This window comes from Leopardus geoffroyi, chromosome C1 (assembly GCF_018350155.1).
Source record: "Leopardus geoffroyi isolate Oge1 chromosome C1, O.geoffroyi_Oge1_pat1.0, whole genome shotgun sequence".
Lineage (NCBI taxonomy): Eukaryota > Metazoa > Chordata > Mammalia > Carnivora > Felidae > Leopardus > Leopardus geoffroyi.
The window spans coordinates 85,432,519-85,445,149 of NC_059328.1; the positions used below are offsets into that span (position 1 = coordinate 85,432,519).

The window sequence follows — 12,631 nt, forward strand, 5'->3', positions numbered from 1 at the left end:
GCTGGATTACAAGATAAATGGGTTTTGGTCACTAAAGTTTTTACATGAGATTATTTTAGATCTACAACACTTAAAAACCAAAGCCTAAAAGGACTGTGTTCTCCTGTCTACCCCTTTTTGAAATTGGACATAACTTTTCCTTCGAGAATTGTTTAAACATTCTGGTTTGTCCTATTACACATAACGGCATAGATTAACAACCGTTCATCTGTAGTACAATTTGTGTCTCATCTGGGACTTCTGTACTGCGGGAGTTCCCCATATTAAGCCTGCCTCCTGTACAAAAAGTCAGTTAGGTGTTGACAAACGTCTTTTGTTCACTTGTTTGCTGTACTTTCCCCCCATACAACTGAAAATGTGAAGGGCAAACACGATCATTTTAGCCAATGCAAACAGCGCATCAGTTTCCTTGCTTGTTCAGCAGAGTTCCACACTGATCTAACCAGCTAAGAGTACTCTTAAATGAAAAGGAGTGTTTGTTTGTGGGCTATCCACAGGTTAAACTGGCAGTGCAAGTTTTTGCTAAGAATGAATGTAATTTGGACTAAAACAAAGGTTTGATTCTTAATGGTAACGGCATTAGCTGTATTTTCTTCACCTTTAGTTCTAGAGAATATATTTACCTTTTAAAGAAAATAGTCATGGATTCTGTTACTGTAGTTCATAGTGTATAATAAATTTTATTACTCTTGAGATCTTGAACAGATTAAGCGAAGGCTCATAGAACGTGTTCTGATTTTGTGATGACAGTATATTTTTGCATAGGCTGTTTTTAAAACAATCTTTTGGCTGTTTCTTGGGACCAGTTGTTATCCTCAGAATATTATAGTGAGCGTGTCCCTTTTCTTCTAAAAAGCAAATGCATGTTCTAACCATGGCTTTAATGGAGAAAGAGAGGTGGTCTTGGCTTATAATTCATGGCAGTCTGTTACTACGAAAAGATAAGCAGTTCTTAAGAGCAGAGATGCTCTGTACAAAAATCCTAATTCTCTTTTCCTTCCTCAGAATTCGATCATCCCTGGCCCCCCCTTCCTCTTTGGAGCCTGTTCCGTACTGCTGGCTCTGCTCGTTGCCTTGTTTATTCCAGAACATACCAATTTAAGCTTGCGGTCCAGCAGCTGGAGAAAGCACTGTGGTGGTCACAGCCATCCCCATAGTACACAAGCGCCAGGAGAGGCCAAAGAACCTTTACTCCAGGACACGAACGTGTGATGACTGAAATCAGGAAGACTTTTCTACCACACCCAGGTCTTAGTTTTCACCTGTAGTTCTGGATGTACATTCCATTTCCATCTCAATGTACTTTAAGATTGTCTTAAGAAATGTATCTGCATGAACTCGTGGGAACTAAAGAAAGAACCAGAACCGGACAGTTTTCCAAAGATGTTACAATTTCTTTTGAAAAGAAACCTTTTGTTTATTAGCACCAATTTCTTGCCACTAAGCTTTTTTGTTTTATTATACATCCTTTAATTAAAAACTATATACGTACCTTCTTAGATACTAGCAACGTCTCTGCTACCATTTCCTTCAGGTGTTGAGCTTTAACTCTATGCTGACTCACAGTGAGACAGAGTAGGTAGTACGGTTATGGACCTGTTAGTTTTAACATTGTAAAATCTTGGGTCAAATAATTCAAAGCCTTAATGCAGATGCACTAAAGTAAAGAAATGGTAAATGAACTGTTTGCATTTAAAAAAAAAAAAACTTAAGAAAATTGTACTAAATCTGAATCATGTTTTAAGCTTGTTTGTAGTAATTTTATTTTAAAAACATTCACCACTGTTTTTGAAATGAGAAAGTATCAGCCATTTAGAATTTAAATTGGGGTAGAGTCTGTAAATCTAAACACTGGCTCGAATTTGTTTCCCCAGCTACTTCTACCACTATTCTTTTAATGTTTGCATAATCATAAGAACCTCAACACTTGAATACATAATCTAAAATTATATAGTAAAGCTGGTAGCCTTGAAAATGTCAATGTGATATCTGTATGTAGATAAATATATATAGTGGCCTTTCAGGACTGTCACAGTAACACTTTATTTACAGAGCTAATGTTTGTCCTAAATTTTCAGGACCCTAGAAGAGAGCTTTATACAATTCCTGATGTGAATTTCTCTAAAGTGTATATTTTTGTGTCCAGTTATATTATTTAAAAAAGTGTTACTTTGTAAAAATTGTACATAAAGTATTGTATAGTTTACACTGTTTTCATCTTGTGTGTGGTTATTGCGCAATGCTTTTTAAACTTGGAACATTCACTATGGTTAAATAAGGTCTTAAACGAAATGTAAATATTCTGTTAATAAAATTAAATATTTTAATGATTTTTTTTTAAAAGAAAAGTCTTGATCTGTGATTCCCTTGAAGGTCTGTTTGGGCTTTGTTACCATCATCGTTTTTACAGTAACAAATCAAAGCTTTACACCTTTTCCCTTTCAATCCCTTTTTTCTCCCGTACTACAAAATACTCTTGTAGGAGGACAAAAGAAATGAAACCCTGGTCCATAAATTAAATGCAAGTAAATTCTAAGCATAGTCGGTAGTTGCAGATGAGTCCGGTTTATGTTTTCATATACTTTTACATGTCTCACTCCATAAATACTTTATTAACAAAGCTCACAGTTTACAGAAATACGTTCATTGCAACCTGGTGATTATTAACACATGTACAACTGTACACTGCAAAACAATTTCAAATAAAAAAGAACTACTTGTAGATCATAAATCCCATCCAAACACTGTCGTTTTATACATATCACATAATATTTACAGGAAAGATTACCACCAAGAGGTTACTTTCCAGATGATTAGAAGTGCTCTGAAGTTAGTGTAACCAAGTATTCTTACTAATATTAATATAGTATATTTAAATGACAAAAATCCAACCCCATAATGGTTACTAAATGTTTTAGAATAAATCCCCTAGTTAAGATTGTTTGCAACTGCCAGCAACGTTTCACGGTATCATAGGACTCAATATCGTGGCTTCAGAAAAATACTAGCAAAGATTCTCTGTCTTACCGTGAACCCAATGATACTGGTATGCCATTAATGTCTTCAATGTCTCTTTCTTCATCTGTGTGGTGAGGGAGGTCCTTCAAAATAGTTTTTTTTTTTTTTAATTTTTTAATGTTTATTTTTATTGTGAAAGAGAGAGACTGAGGGGGCGGCGGCACAGAGAGAGAAGGAGACACAGAATCTGAAGCAGGCTCCAGGCTCTGAGCCGTCTAGCACAGAGGCCGACGCGCAGGGTTCAAACTCGGGAGCCTTGAGATATGACCTGAGCCAAAATCAGATGCTCAACCAAGCCACCCAGGCGCCCCTCTTCAAAATAGTTTTTTAAATATCACACAAGTATTAGCAATCTTTGCAAACAAAAACTGATTTATAGGTTTCATAAGAGAATGCTGCTCTGTACTGGGTGGTGGTCAGCAAGAAAACAAATTGGGGACCCTCTGATACTGGGTGAATTTTTTTTTACCTAATTTTTTCCAAGTAATTCTTACTTGAAACACTTGGTTACAGGGAAAACAGCTGTTAACTTCTAACAGTTATTCAATTTGCCTACTTTATTAAGCAAACGTTAAAATGAACCCATTGATATAAAAAATACAATGAATATTCATGATGCTCTTCCAGTATTTTTTATAGTACTAATTTTTAAAATATTCTAATACAGATGTAACTGCAAAACAAACTCATGAAATTCAAAAAAGAGAAAAAAATAGATGTGTCAAGACTTCCAGAAAACATTAAAATCCTATAAACTTTGCAGTTCAAATGATTAAAAGCACTTTCTGCCTAATCTGGTTATGTAAAGATGCTGTCCAAATTATTTTTATAATTTATCAAAATAAGTAGACTTGTTTAATAGCTAATTTAAAGAGGTTGCAAGGAAAATATTTATTTGCTATGAAGGATTTATTTTCATTCATTTAAGGTAATTTTAGGACTTTTCCCTTTACTATAAACATCAATAATATAGGTTATCTTTGGAGATAATCATTTTCCCTCATAATTCTCAGGTGTCAAAACTTTTATTTTACCAATGAAAATAAAATGAATTATTAACATTCTTTGGTTTCATATTCTGTCTGAGCAGGTTTTCATTTACCCAGATACTGAATAGAACTAGAATGTCCCTTAAAAGGACCAACTCTTTCCTTGGAACTTCTGAGAATTTCTAAGGATCCGTTTAATAAAATTCATACTACTCTATAAAACACCGTGTTCACACACTAAAAAGTGTCATTTACTCAGAATCCTCACTCAGAATCCCCCATGGGCTCCTCTAGCTTGCCATAAAAGACAGCGGTCCTTTAAAAAGGATCCAAACGATCTAATACGTTAAGCTCAAGTAACCTTGGAAACTTGCTTGGCTTAGGATTTGATCTATGCTGTTCATATATTTTTAAACCCTGTGAATTTCTAAAATTTCAATAAAAAGTAAAAGGTCACACCAGCATCAACTGTTCGCTAACTGCCCAGGGAAATAGGCTGACGGTGCAGAAGGGAGCACAGGGGGCTTTGAAGATGTCTGTACTGCTCCGAAAGTGCCATCTTTCTGATGGTCTGCAAATGAGGACAGAAAAACATTATTTGTATTCACCAAATCTTTATATAATACAGTGAATCCACAATGTACAAGCCATTTCAACAATGTCTTCTCACCTGGATTACTGAACAGATTTTGGCTGAGTCCGCGTAAAGGAATGCTATCTTCCCTTTTCTTCAGATATTTGGATTCCAGCCCTAAATTTGCACCACTTGAAAGGAAAATAGTATTTATTTTTACAAAGTCTTGTTTTCACCATAATAGTTAATCCTGAAGGTTTGTCTAATCTATATATATATACATATACTATATGTAAAATAAGTTATATTTATAGCTTTGTTCTTCAGTGTTTTTTTAAATTTCTTTTTAATGTTTGTTTATTTTTGAGATAGAGACAGAACGTGAGCAGGGAAGGGCAAAGAGAGAAGGAGCTGCAAAACTCTAAGCAGGATCTAGGCTCTGAGCTATTAGCACAGAGCCCGAAGCGGGGCTCAAACTCATGAAAACTCACGAACTGTGAGATCATGACCTGAGTCAAACGACTGAGTTTAACTGACTGAGCCACCCAGGCACCTCTTAAGTGCTTTCTTAAGCAAACAATTTATCCACAAGCCAAAATACCCTTCTTCCCAGTAAACTAAGTAGCACTAATAAGTCAAAGAGCTAAGATAAAGAATGTAGGCTAGCAGGGCATGGGTGGCTCCATCAATTGAGCGTCTGACTTCAGCTCAAGTCATGATCTCGTGGTTCGTGGGTTCGAGCCCTACGTCAGGCTCTGTGCTGACAGCTAGGAGCCTGGAGCCTGCTTCAGATTCTGTGTCTCCCTCTCTCTTTGTCCCTTCCCCACTCACTCTCTCTCAAAAATAAACATTATAAAAAAATTCTTTTTAAGAATGTAGGCTAAATGAAAGTCTAGTACTATGAAATTGTAAAACAGCAGCACTTAAGTGATGATACATGATGAAAACACATGTTCGTGCTTCAAGAATACCCTTATTATTTAATAACTTCTATTTCATCTTGTATTTAATGAGTAAGATCTTTCCTTTGCCAAAAGCTCTTCAAAATTTTGTTAATACTTCAGTTGTCACTAATAAGCACTATTAAAATTAATACACAATAATGAATTCTAGTCAGATAAACACAAGTATCAACTGCGAAAAAACAGGGAGGGGCATTTATGTAGTCATATATTACCCTTTTCTACTACCATAGTCCTACTTTCTAAATCCATCCAGTGTTAAGTTTCTCTAGTAGTTCCTTATAACAAGAATTTAAAGGCACTTGTAAAACAATGACATTACATTCTTAAAATTAAATGGTCTTTTTCCAATTTTCAGAGAAGAATTAAGTGGGTGAACACGTATTTCCTTCAATTTTAACTTTTAACCTTTGATATCCACTGCCACTTTTTCCTAGCTGACAATGAATAAAGGAAAAAAAAAACTAAAAGAGAAAACAGTCAAAATAGCTGACCAGTGCTAATTTTATGGACACACGATTATGTTTGATTTTGTACCACAAATATGATCATCATATGTTCTGCAAGTAAAACTGCTGTTGGGTGTATGAGAGTTAACTGTATCAACACGAAGTTCTACCATTAACACGATTTGCAGGTGCTCCACCTCCTGAACAAGTGTGAGATTATATAAAAATTTCAGGACTTCAAAGAATTCTGACTTTTTTTTAAAAAGAGGCTCACCAACTACTATAATACTCGCGTTGGTGCCAATTTTAGAAGCCAATGAATAAGAGCCAGCTCATGACAGGCCTTAAAGTGATTAAATTTTAACTAAGAAGAGTTAATAAGAAAAAAATATTACAAACATGAAGAATACCCAGAAACAAGTTTTCATGCGTTACAAACTTCACTATGTAAAACCTGTGTAAGGTCTAAAAAATAGGAAGGAATTTCTGAGCAGGCAAAACAGAAGTCACAAATTAAAGCTTATTTTGTTAGGTATGGGACAATCTCACAAGCCTTGTTATTCTCAGCAAAGAATTCTAGCAGTTTGAAAGAGCTGGCTTCTCAGAGCACTTTACACTAGCAGCATTAATTCAGAAAAATGGAGAGCTTTCCAGAGGCAAACACAGCCATACAGGAAAAAAAAAAACAAAAACCACCAAGTAAGAGGAATTAAAAAGATTTCTAATCTACTTGCCCAAAAGCATATGAAAGGGAGATCTTCAGTTATGTAGGAAAGTCTCTTAAAAAATAAAATTTTACTGTATGTTTAACTGTATCTTACAGTTTAAAAAAATTATGGAAAATCTTTTTTTAATGTTTATTTATTTTGAGAGAGAGAGAAAGAGAGAGAGAGAGAGAGAATGAATGAATGAATGAATATATCCCAAGCAGGCTCCATGCTGTCAGCATAGAGCCAAACACAGGGCCTGATCCCATGAACGGTGAGACCATGACCTGAGTCAAAATCAAGAGTCAGATGCTTAACCAAATAAGCCACCAAGGCGCCCAGGGAAATCTATTTCTTACAAAGAAAAGTGACTCTAGCTTCAATCCCACTGATCAGTAACTTAAAATGTCACAGATAAATAAGTGGGCATCAAAGCTTTCAAACACTGATAAAAATTATTTAGGATGACTTTCAAAAGTGCAAACATTAAATTTTATGACAAGTACTTACTTTTCCTTATCAGTTGAGCAAGGCATACTAATAGTTGTTCCTGTTTGAACATCTCCTAGTGACGTATTTGGTTTTGTAAACTGCAAGTTAAACTGAACCTGTGAAGAGGGAAAACACCTCATGTAACTGAGTTAGTGAGAACGGAGGCAGTTCCATATGGAGATGGATGGTTAAAACTTCTTTCTCATGTATCTAGAACATAGAAGAACAGGTTCAACAAGTTATTTTATAACACAAGAACATTTTCCTGAAGAGATTTAAGAACAACAAAAATCCTATTTCTCCTTGCCAAAAATATTCCTGTGATAGAAGCAAGATGAACAGTGCAACACGATCTCTTAACAATTATTTTGAAACAAAAATAAACACTAATGCAGCCAATCCTTGTACGACATGGGTTTGAACTGTAGGGGCTATTTATGTGGACTTTGGTCAATAAATACAGTACACCAGTAGAATGCAGTACCATCTGTCTCCTCATCCCTGCCCAGTTAGCAAAGCTGGATCCTGAAGTAACACCTACTCCTTATCCACTTGACTCCCTAGTTTCTGCTTACAGGAAATGCTGGCAAGCAATAAGCTGCTAGTTCCCTGGGGATTTTAGCTCACCACCTCAGAGAACATCCACCATGGTGGACGGCACCCCTGCCTGCTGTCTGCTCTTCACTGCAGGCTCCCTCCTTGTTGTTCTGGGGTTTCCCCAGACCCTCCAGTTGTGTGGTATCTTTCGTTCTCTGATCCTTGCCCAACTACAACCAGTAACTGGCCCTGCCACTTCAGCAAGAATCTCTCTCCAGAGCCGGTTCCTTTACTGCCTCTCAGCTCAGGCCTCAGTGAACTAACCATGCACACAGGGAGTGGAATGAGGAGTGCCAAAAGCAGGGGCGAGTCCAGCCTACCCGTATGCTTCCTCTACATTCCCTTTGTTTGTAATCATTTGGCAACTTCTTATGTTTCAATCACAATATAAAATACATTCATGGGGAAGACGGGAAAAATATATATTTTTTTTTTCACACACACGTACATATATATATGAAATACAGTAAACTTGAGGGAAGTCAAAAGTTATACATGATTTTTTGACAATGCAGGGGTCAATGCCTTCTAACCCCAGCACTTAAATAAGTATCAGGGCACCTGGGTGGCTCAGTTGGTTGAGCATCCAATGCTTTTTTTTTTTTTTAATGTTTATTTTTGAGAGAGAGAGAGAGAGAGAGAGCAAGCAGGGGAGGGGCAGAGAGAGAGGGAGACACAGAATCCGAAGCAGGCTCCAGGTTCTGAGCTGTCAGCAGAGAGCCCAACATGAGACTCGAACCCACAAACTGCGAGATCATGACCTGAGCCGAAATCGAACGCTTAACCAACTGAGCCACCCAGGCACCTGGAGTATCCAACTCTTGATTTCAGCTCACGTCACAATCTCACAGTTTGCGAGTTTGAGCTTGCCGCCCCCTGTCAGGCTCTGTGCTGACAGTGCAGAGACTGCTTGGGAATCTTTCTCTGCCCCTCTCCTGCTTACGCTCTCTCTCAAGATAAATAAATATACTCAAAAAAATTTTTTTTTAACTTTTATTTATTTTTTGAGAGAGACAGAGCATGAGCCGGGGAGGGGCAGAGAGAGAGGGAGTCACAGAATCCGAAGCAGACTCCAGGCTCTGAGCTGTCAGCACAGAGCCAGACATGGGGCTTGAACTCCTGAACCACGAGATCATGACCTGAGCTGAAGTTGGATGCTTAACCGACTGAGCCACGTAGTCACCCCAAAAATTTTTAAATAAGCAAGTGTCATAGTTCTAAAAGTTTTCTCCCTATTTATAACCATGATGCATATACAGCATGTATTCTGAGAATTCTTCCCTTTTCAAGAATTTTCAAAGTCTGTTATATTTATGGTTTCTAAATGAAAGGCTAGGAATTAGAATTTTAAAACAAAAGTAACCCAAGAATCTATACAAAATCCAAACTAAAATAGATGACTGAGCATGTTTCACACCAGGAATTTATAAATGGGTTCTATATCAGAAAAATGTACACACATAATCAAACTAATAGATGGAAAAAAAATTATGACCACTTGCATACAAAAGGAAAAGGCAGGAGAAAACATTAAATATCTACTTTTGGTAAAAAGTCAATAAAATAGGAATAGATAGATACTAATTTCATAGGCTAAAACTACAAATTAAAAAGGTATATACTACTGTACTATCAAGCTTCAATATTCCAAAGATATTAGTTCTCCCTACATTAATCCATGCATTTCACATGATAACCTTAAACACAAAAAGGAGTTTTTAAAGTGCAACAAGCTGACTCTAATATTCCTTATAGAAAAATAAATACGGAGTGCCTGGGTGTCTCAGTCGGTTAAGCATCCAACTTCGGATCAGGTCATGATGTCTCAGTCCATGAGTTTGAGCCCCACATCAGGTTCTGTGCTGACAGCTCAGAGCCTGGAACCTACTTTAGATACTGTGTCTCCCTCTCTCTCTGCCCCTCCCCCACTTGCAGTCTGTTTCTCTCTCACAAAAATAAACATTGAAAAATTAAAAAAAAAACAAATATGGGTGAGGAATATTAAAGTATCAGATAGCAATTCATAAGATAATTTTCAGCACCAATCACAAATTAGAAAACTGTACAAAATAAAAAGAATGGTCTCAAATACTGAACAGACAATGCACAGGTTGTATGTAACCTTTGAGAGAAATGTAATTCCCCATCAATGACCCAGCTTTCCAACTGGAGGCACACCCTAAATTCAGGTACAGAGGGAAAACATAGATCAACATCAGAATTTAGGGAGTTTGGGATAAGTGAAAGTTAAAGGGCAGAATTCTGATGAGAAAGAAGCTATAAAGGAAAATCTCTGGAAATCTGCACATGGATCCCTTAGAATTTTTGCTTAGTACTGGCCACATGCATAGGGAAAAATGCCCCAAGACTAAAAAAAAGAAATGGGAGGGGTGCCTAGGTGGCTCAGTCGGTTGAGCATCTGACTTCAGCTCAGATCATGATCTCACACTTCGTGGGTTCCAGCCCACAGTGGGCTCTATGCTGGGCAGCTCAGAGCCTGGAGCCTGCTTCGGATTCTGTGTCTCCTTCTCTCTCTGCCCCTGCCCTGCTCGCTCGCACTCTCTCTCTCTCTCTCAAAAACCAATCAACGTTAAAAAAGTTAAAAAAAAAAAAAAAAAAGAAATGGGAATTTTCACATGAACAATTTCTAAGGTTCATAATCATGGAGACACATGGTAATCATTTAGGACATTCAGTGAAGAGCCACAAAGGATCACAGCTTTGTAGAAGGGCTGAACTATCTCTTGAGTAAAAGCTACTTTAGATGCACCCAAGTAAAGCTAAAGAAAAAAAATGAAAGAAACCTAGAATGCTCCAAAGGGATCAAGGGAACCCACAACTAACTTAAATACCAGCCACTCTTTATTTTACTAAAAAAAAATTTTTTTTTAATATTTATTTTTGAGAGAGAGAGACAGGATATGAGCAGGGGAGGGGCAGAGAGACAGGAGACACAGAATCTGAAGCAGGCTTCAGGCTCTGAGCTGTCAGTGCAGAGCCCAATGCAGGGTTCAAACTCATGAACCATGAGATCATGACCTGAGATGAATTTGGAAGTTTAACCAACTGAGCCACCCAGGCAATCCTACCAGCCACTCTTTAAAGGAAGATAACAAAACACATACGGTCAACAATGTAACCACTGACAGTGTTCCACAGTCTATCAAAAATTACTAGAGATGACATTAAGAAAATGTAACACCAAGGAAAGAGTCAATAGAAACAGATCCAGAAATGACAGAAATGATAACAGGACAAGGACAGAGATGTTAGAACAAAGATAACGATCAAAAAGAATTTAATGGAAACTGAAAGTATGAGAAAAATGAAAAATATAAAAAAGAATGAAATGGAACTTGCAGCGATGGCAAATTCAATACCTCAAACACAAATTTCTAACTGGACAGAAATAACAGCATATTAAACACTGCAGAAAAAAAAAAAAAAGATAGGTGACTTTAAAACATAGCATTTGATTGTAAAATAAAGCATAAAATAATGAACAGTCTCAACAGAAAAATATGGGATCAACCATGTATAAATGGAATATTGAAAGAAAATAATAGGAAAAAAAGTGAAGAAATAATGACCAGAATTTTCCAAGTTGTCAACCATAAACCCCTGATACACAGATCCTCAATAAAAAGCCCTAAGTGGATAATGATATACATGTACCACACCAAAATATATTATAAATAAGTTGCTGAAAAAAACGAAAAAAAAGGAAATGTGAAAAGCACCCAGAGAAAGTCACTTTCTAAAGAGGAAAAGTGCTAAAAAAATGACTACTAATGACTTGCCAGAAACTATTCAATCCAGGCAACACAGGATAACCTCTTCAAAATGCTGAAAGGAAACAGAAACTTGTTGATTTTGATGGCAACGTAGGAAGAGGACAATGTAGAAAGACCCTGAACTCACCTCCTCCAGAGACACACCAAATCTACCTCTTTATAGAGCAATTCCTCCTGAAGATGCTGAAGGCTGAATAAGCAACTTGTGCATAACAAATATAGACAGAGAATGGCAAAAGGTGGAGACAGGGTAAGAAAGGGAAACACCCAATGTCAACACTGCGAACTACACTGGGGAAGGATAGTACTGAGTAACTGTGAGCTGATTCACCTGCCCTACGCACAGAAAAAAGCCTCAGATTAAAAAGAAGAGCTAGAATATAAAAGATCAAGTCCTAGAATTCTGCCAAAAGCAAGAGAGCTGCTGTACCCTGTCTGAGCCACAAGGGCTTGTGAGGACTGTTTACATTCCCCCTCCACCTTGATAGCGCAGACAGGGGACAGGGTACCTCAGCCAGCCCTGGGCTCCTAGCCCACACCACTTCCAGACACCTTGGGAAACAAGAAAAAAGCTGCAATTTAAAAGAGCAACTAGAATAAAAGATCCAGCCCTAGAATTCTGCCACATGGTGGAGGGAACTGTTGGAACTCTCTCTGGGTTGGAGGGGCTGGCAAGTGGCACAGTTTATTTTGCTCAGCCCTGACAGTGTGGATGAGAACAGGGTTTGGCCACCCTAGCTGGAAGACTGCTTCAGCGACCCCAGCATGGTGCACACCAGAACACCCCTAATCAGCGCTCACTGTACTCCCGCCATTTACCACAGTAACAGGAGGGGCAAAGCACCCCAGAACACTCCAGGCCCTCACCACTTTAGCTGCAGACATCTTGCCAGGGCACCCCTAGTAAAGAATACCTCAGGACCTCCAAACCCACTGCCACATCATCTCCAGATGACTTATTGGGGTGCCTTCTGTGTAGAGTGACACGGGAAGCCCTGGCCAGTGTCCACTTCAGTTTCAGTTGTCCTGGGAGGATATCCTCTGCATGG

General features: G+C 37.8%; 2 protein-coding genes across 3 annotated transcripts in view; one reads left to right on the forward strand and one right to left on the reverse strand.

The window, feature by feature from the left end:
* MFSD14A (major facilitator superfamily domain containing 14A) overlaps positions 1 to 2,330 on the forward strand; it is a 43,669-nt gene extending 41,339 nt beyond the window's left edge. The window contains exon 12 of the mRNA XM_045478406.1: positions 1,006 to 2,330. Coding sequence (XP_045334362.1) covers positions 1,006 to 1,212 — 207 coding nt within the window. The 3' untranslated portion in view covers positions 1,213 to 2,330. The remainder of the gene's footprint in view (positions 1 to 1,005) is intronic.
* A 263-nt stretch (positions 2,331 to 2,593) lies between these two features.
* SASS6 (SAS-6 centriolar assembly protein) overlaps positions 2,594 to 12,631 on the reverse strand; it is a 59,228-nt gene continuing 49,190 nt past the window's right edge. For both annotated transcript variants that reach the window (XM_045478405.1, XM_045478404.1), the window contains 3 exons: positions 7,210 to 7,307; positions 4,678 to 4,772; positions 2,594 to 4,578 (listed from right to left, as the gene is read on the reverse strand). In XM_045478405.1, coding sequence (XP_045334361.1) covers positions 4,472 to 4,578; positions 4,678 to 4,772; positions 7,210 to 7,307 — 300 coding nt within the window. In that variant the 3' untranslated portion in view covers positions 2,594 to 4,471. The remainder of the gene's footprint in view (positions 4,579 to 4,677; positions 4,773 to 7,209; positions 7,308 to 12,631) is intronic.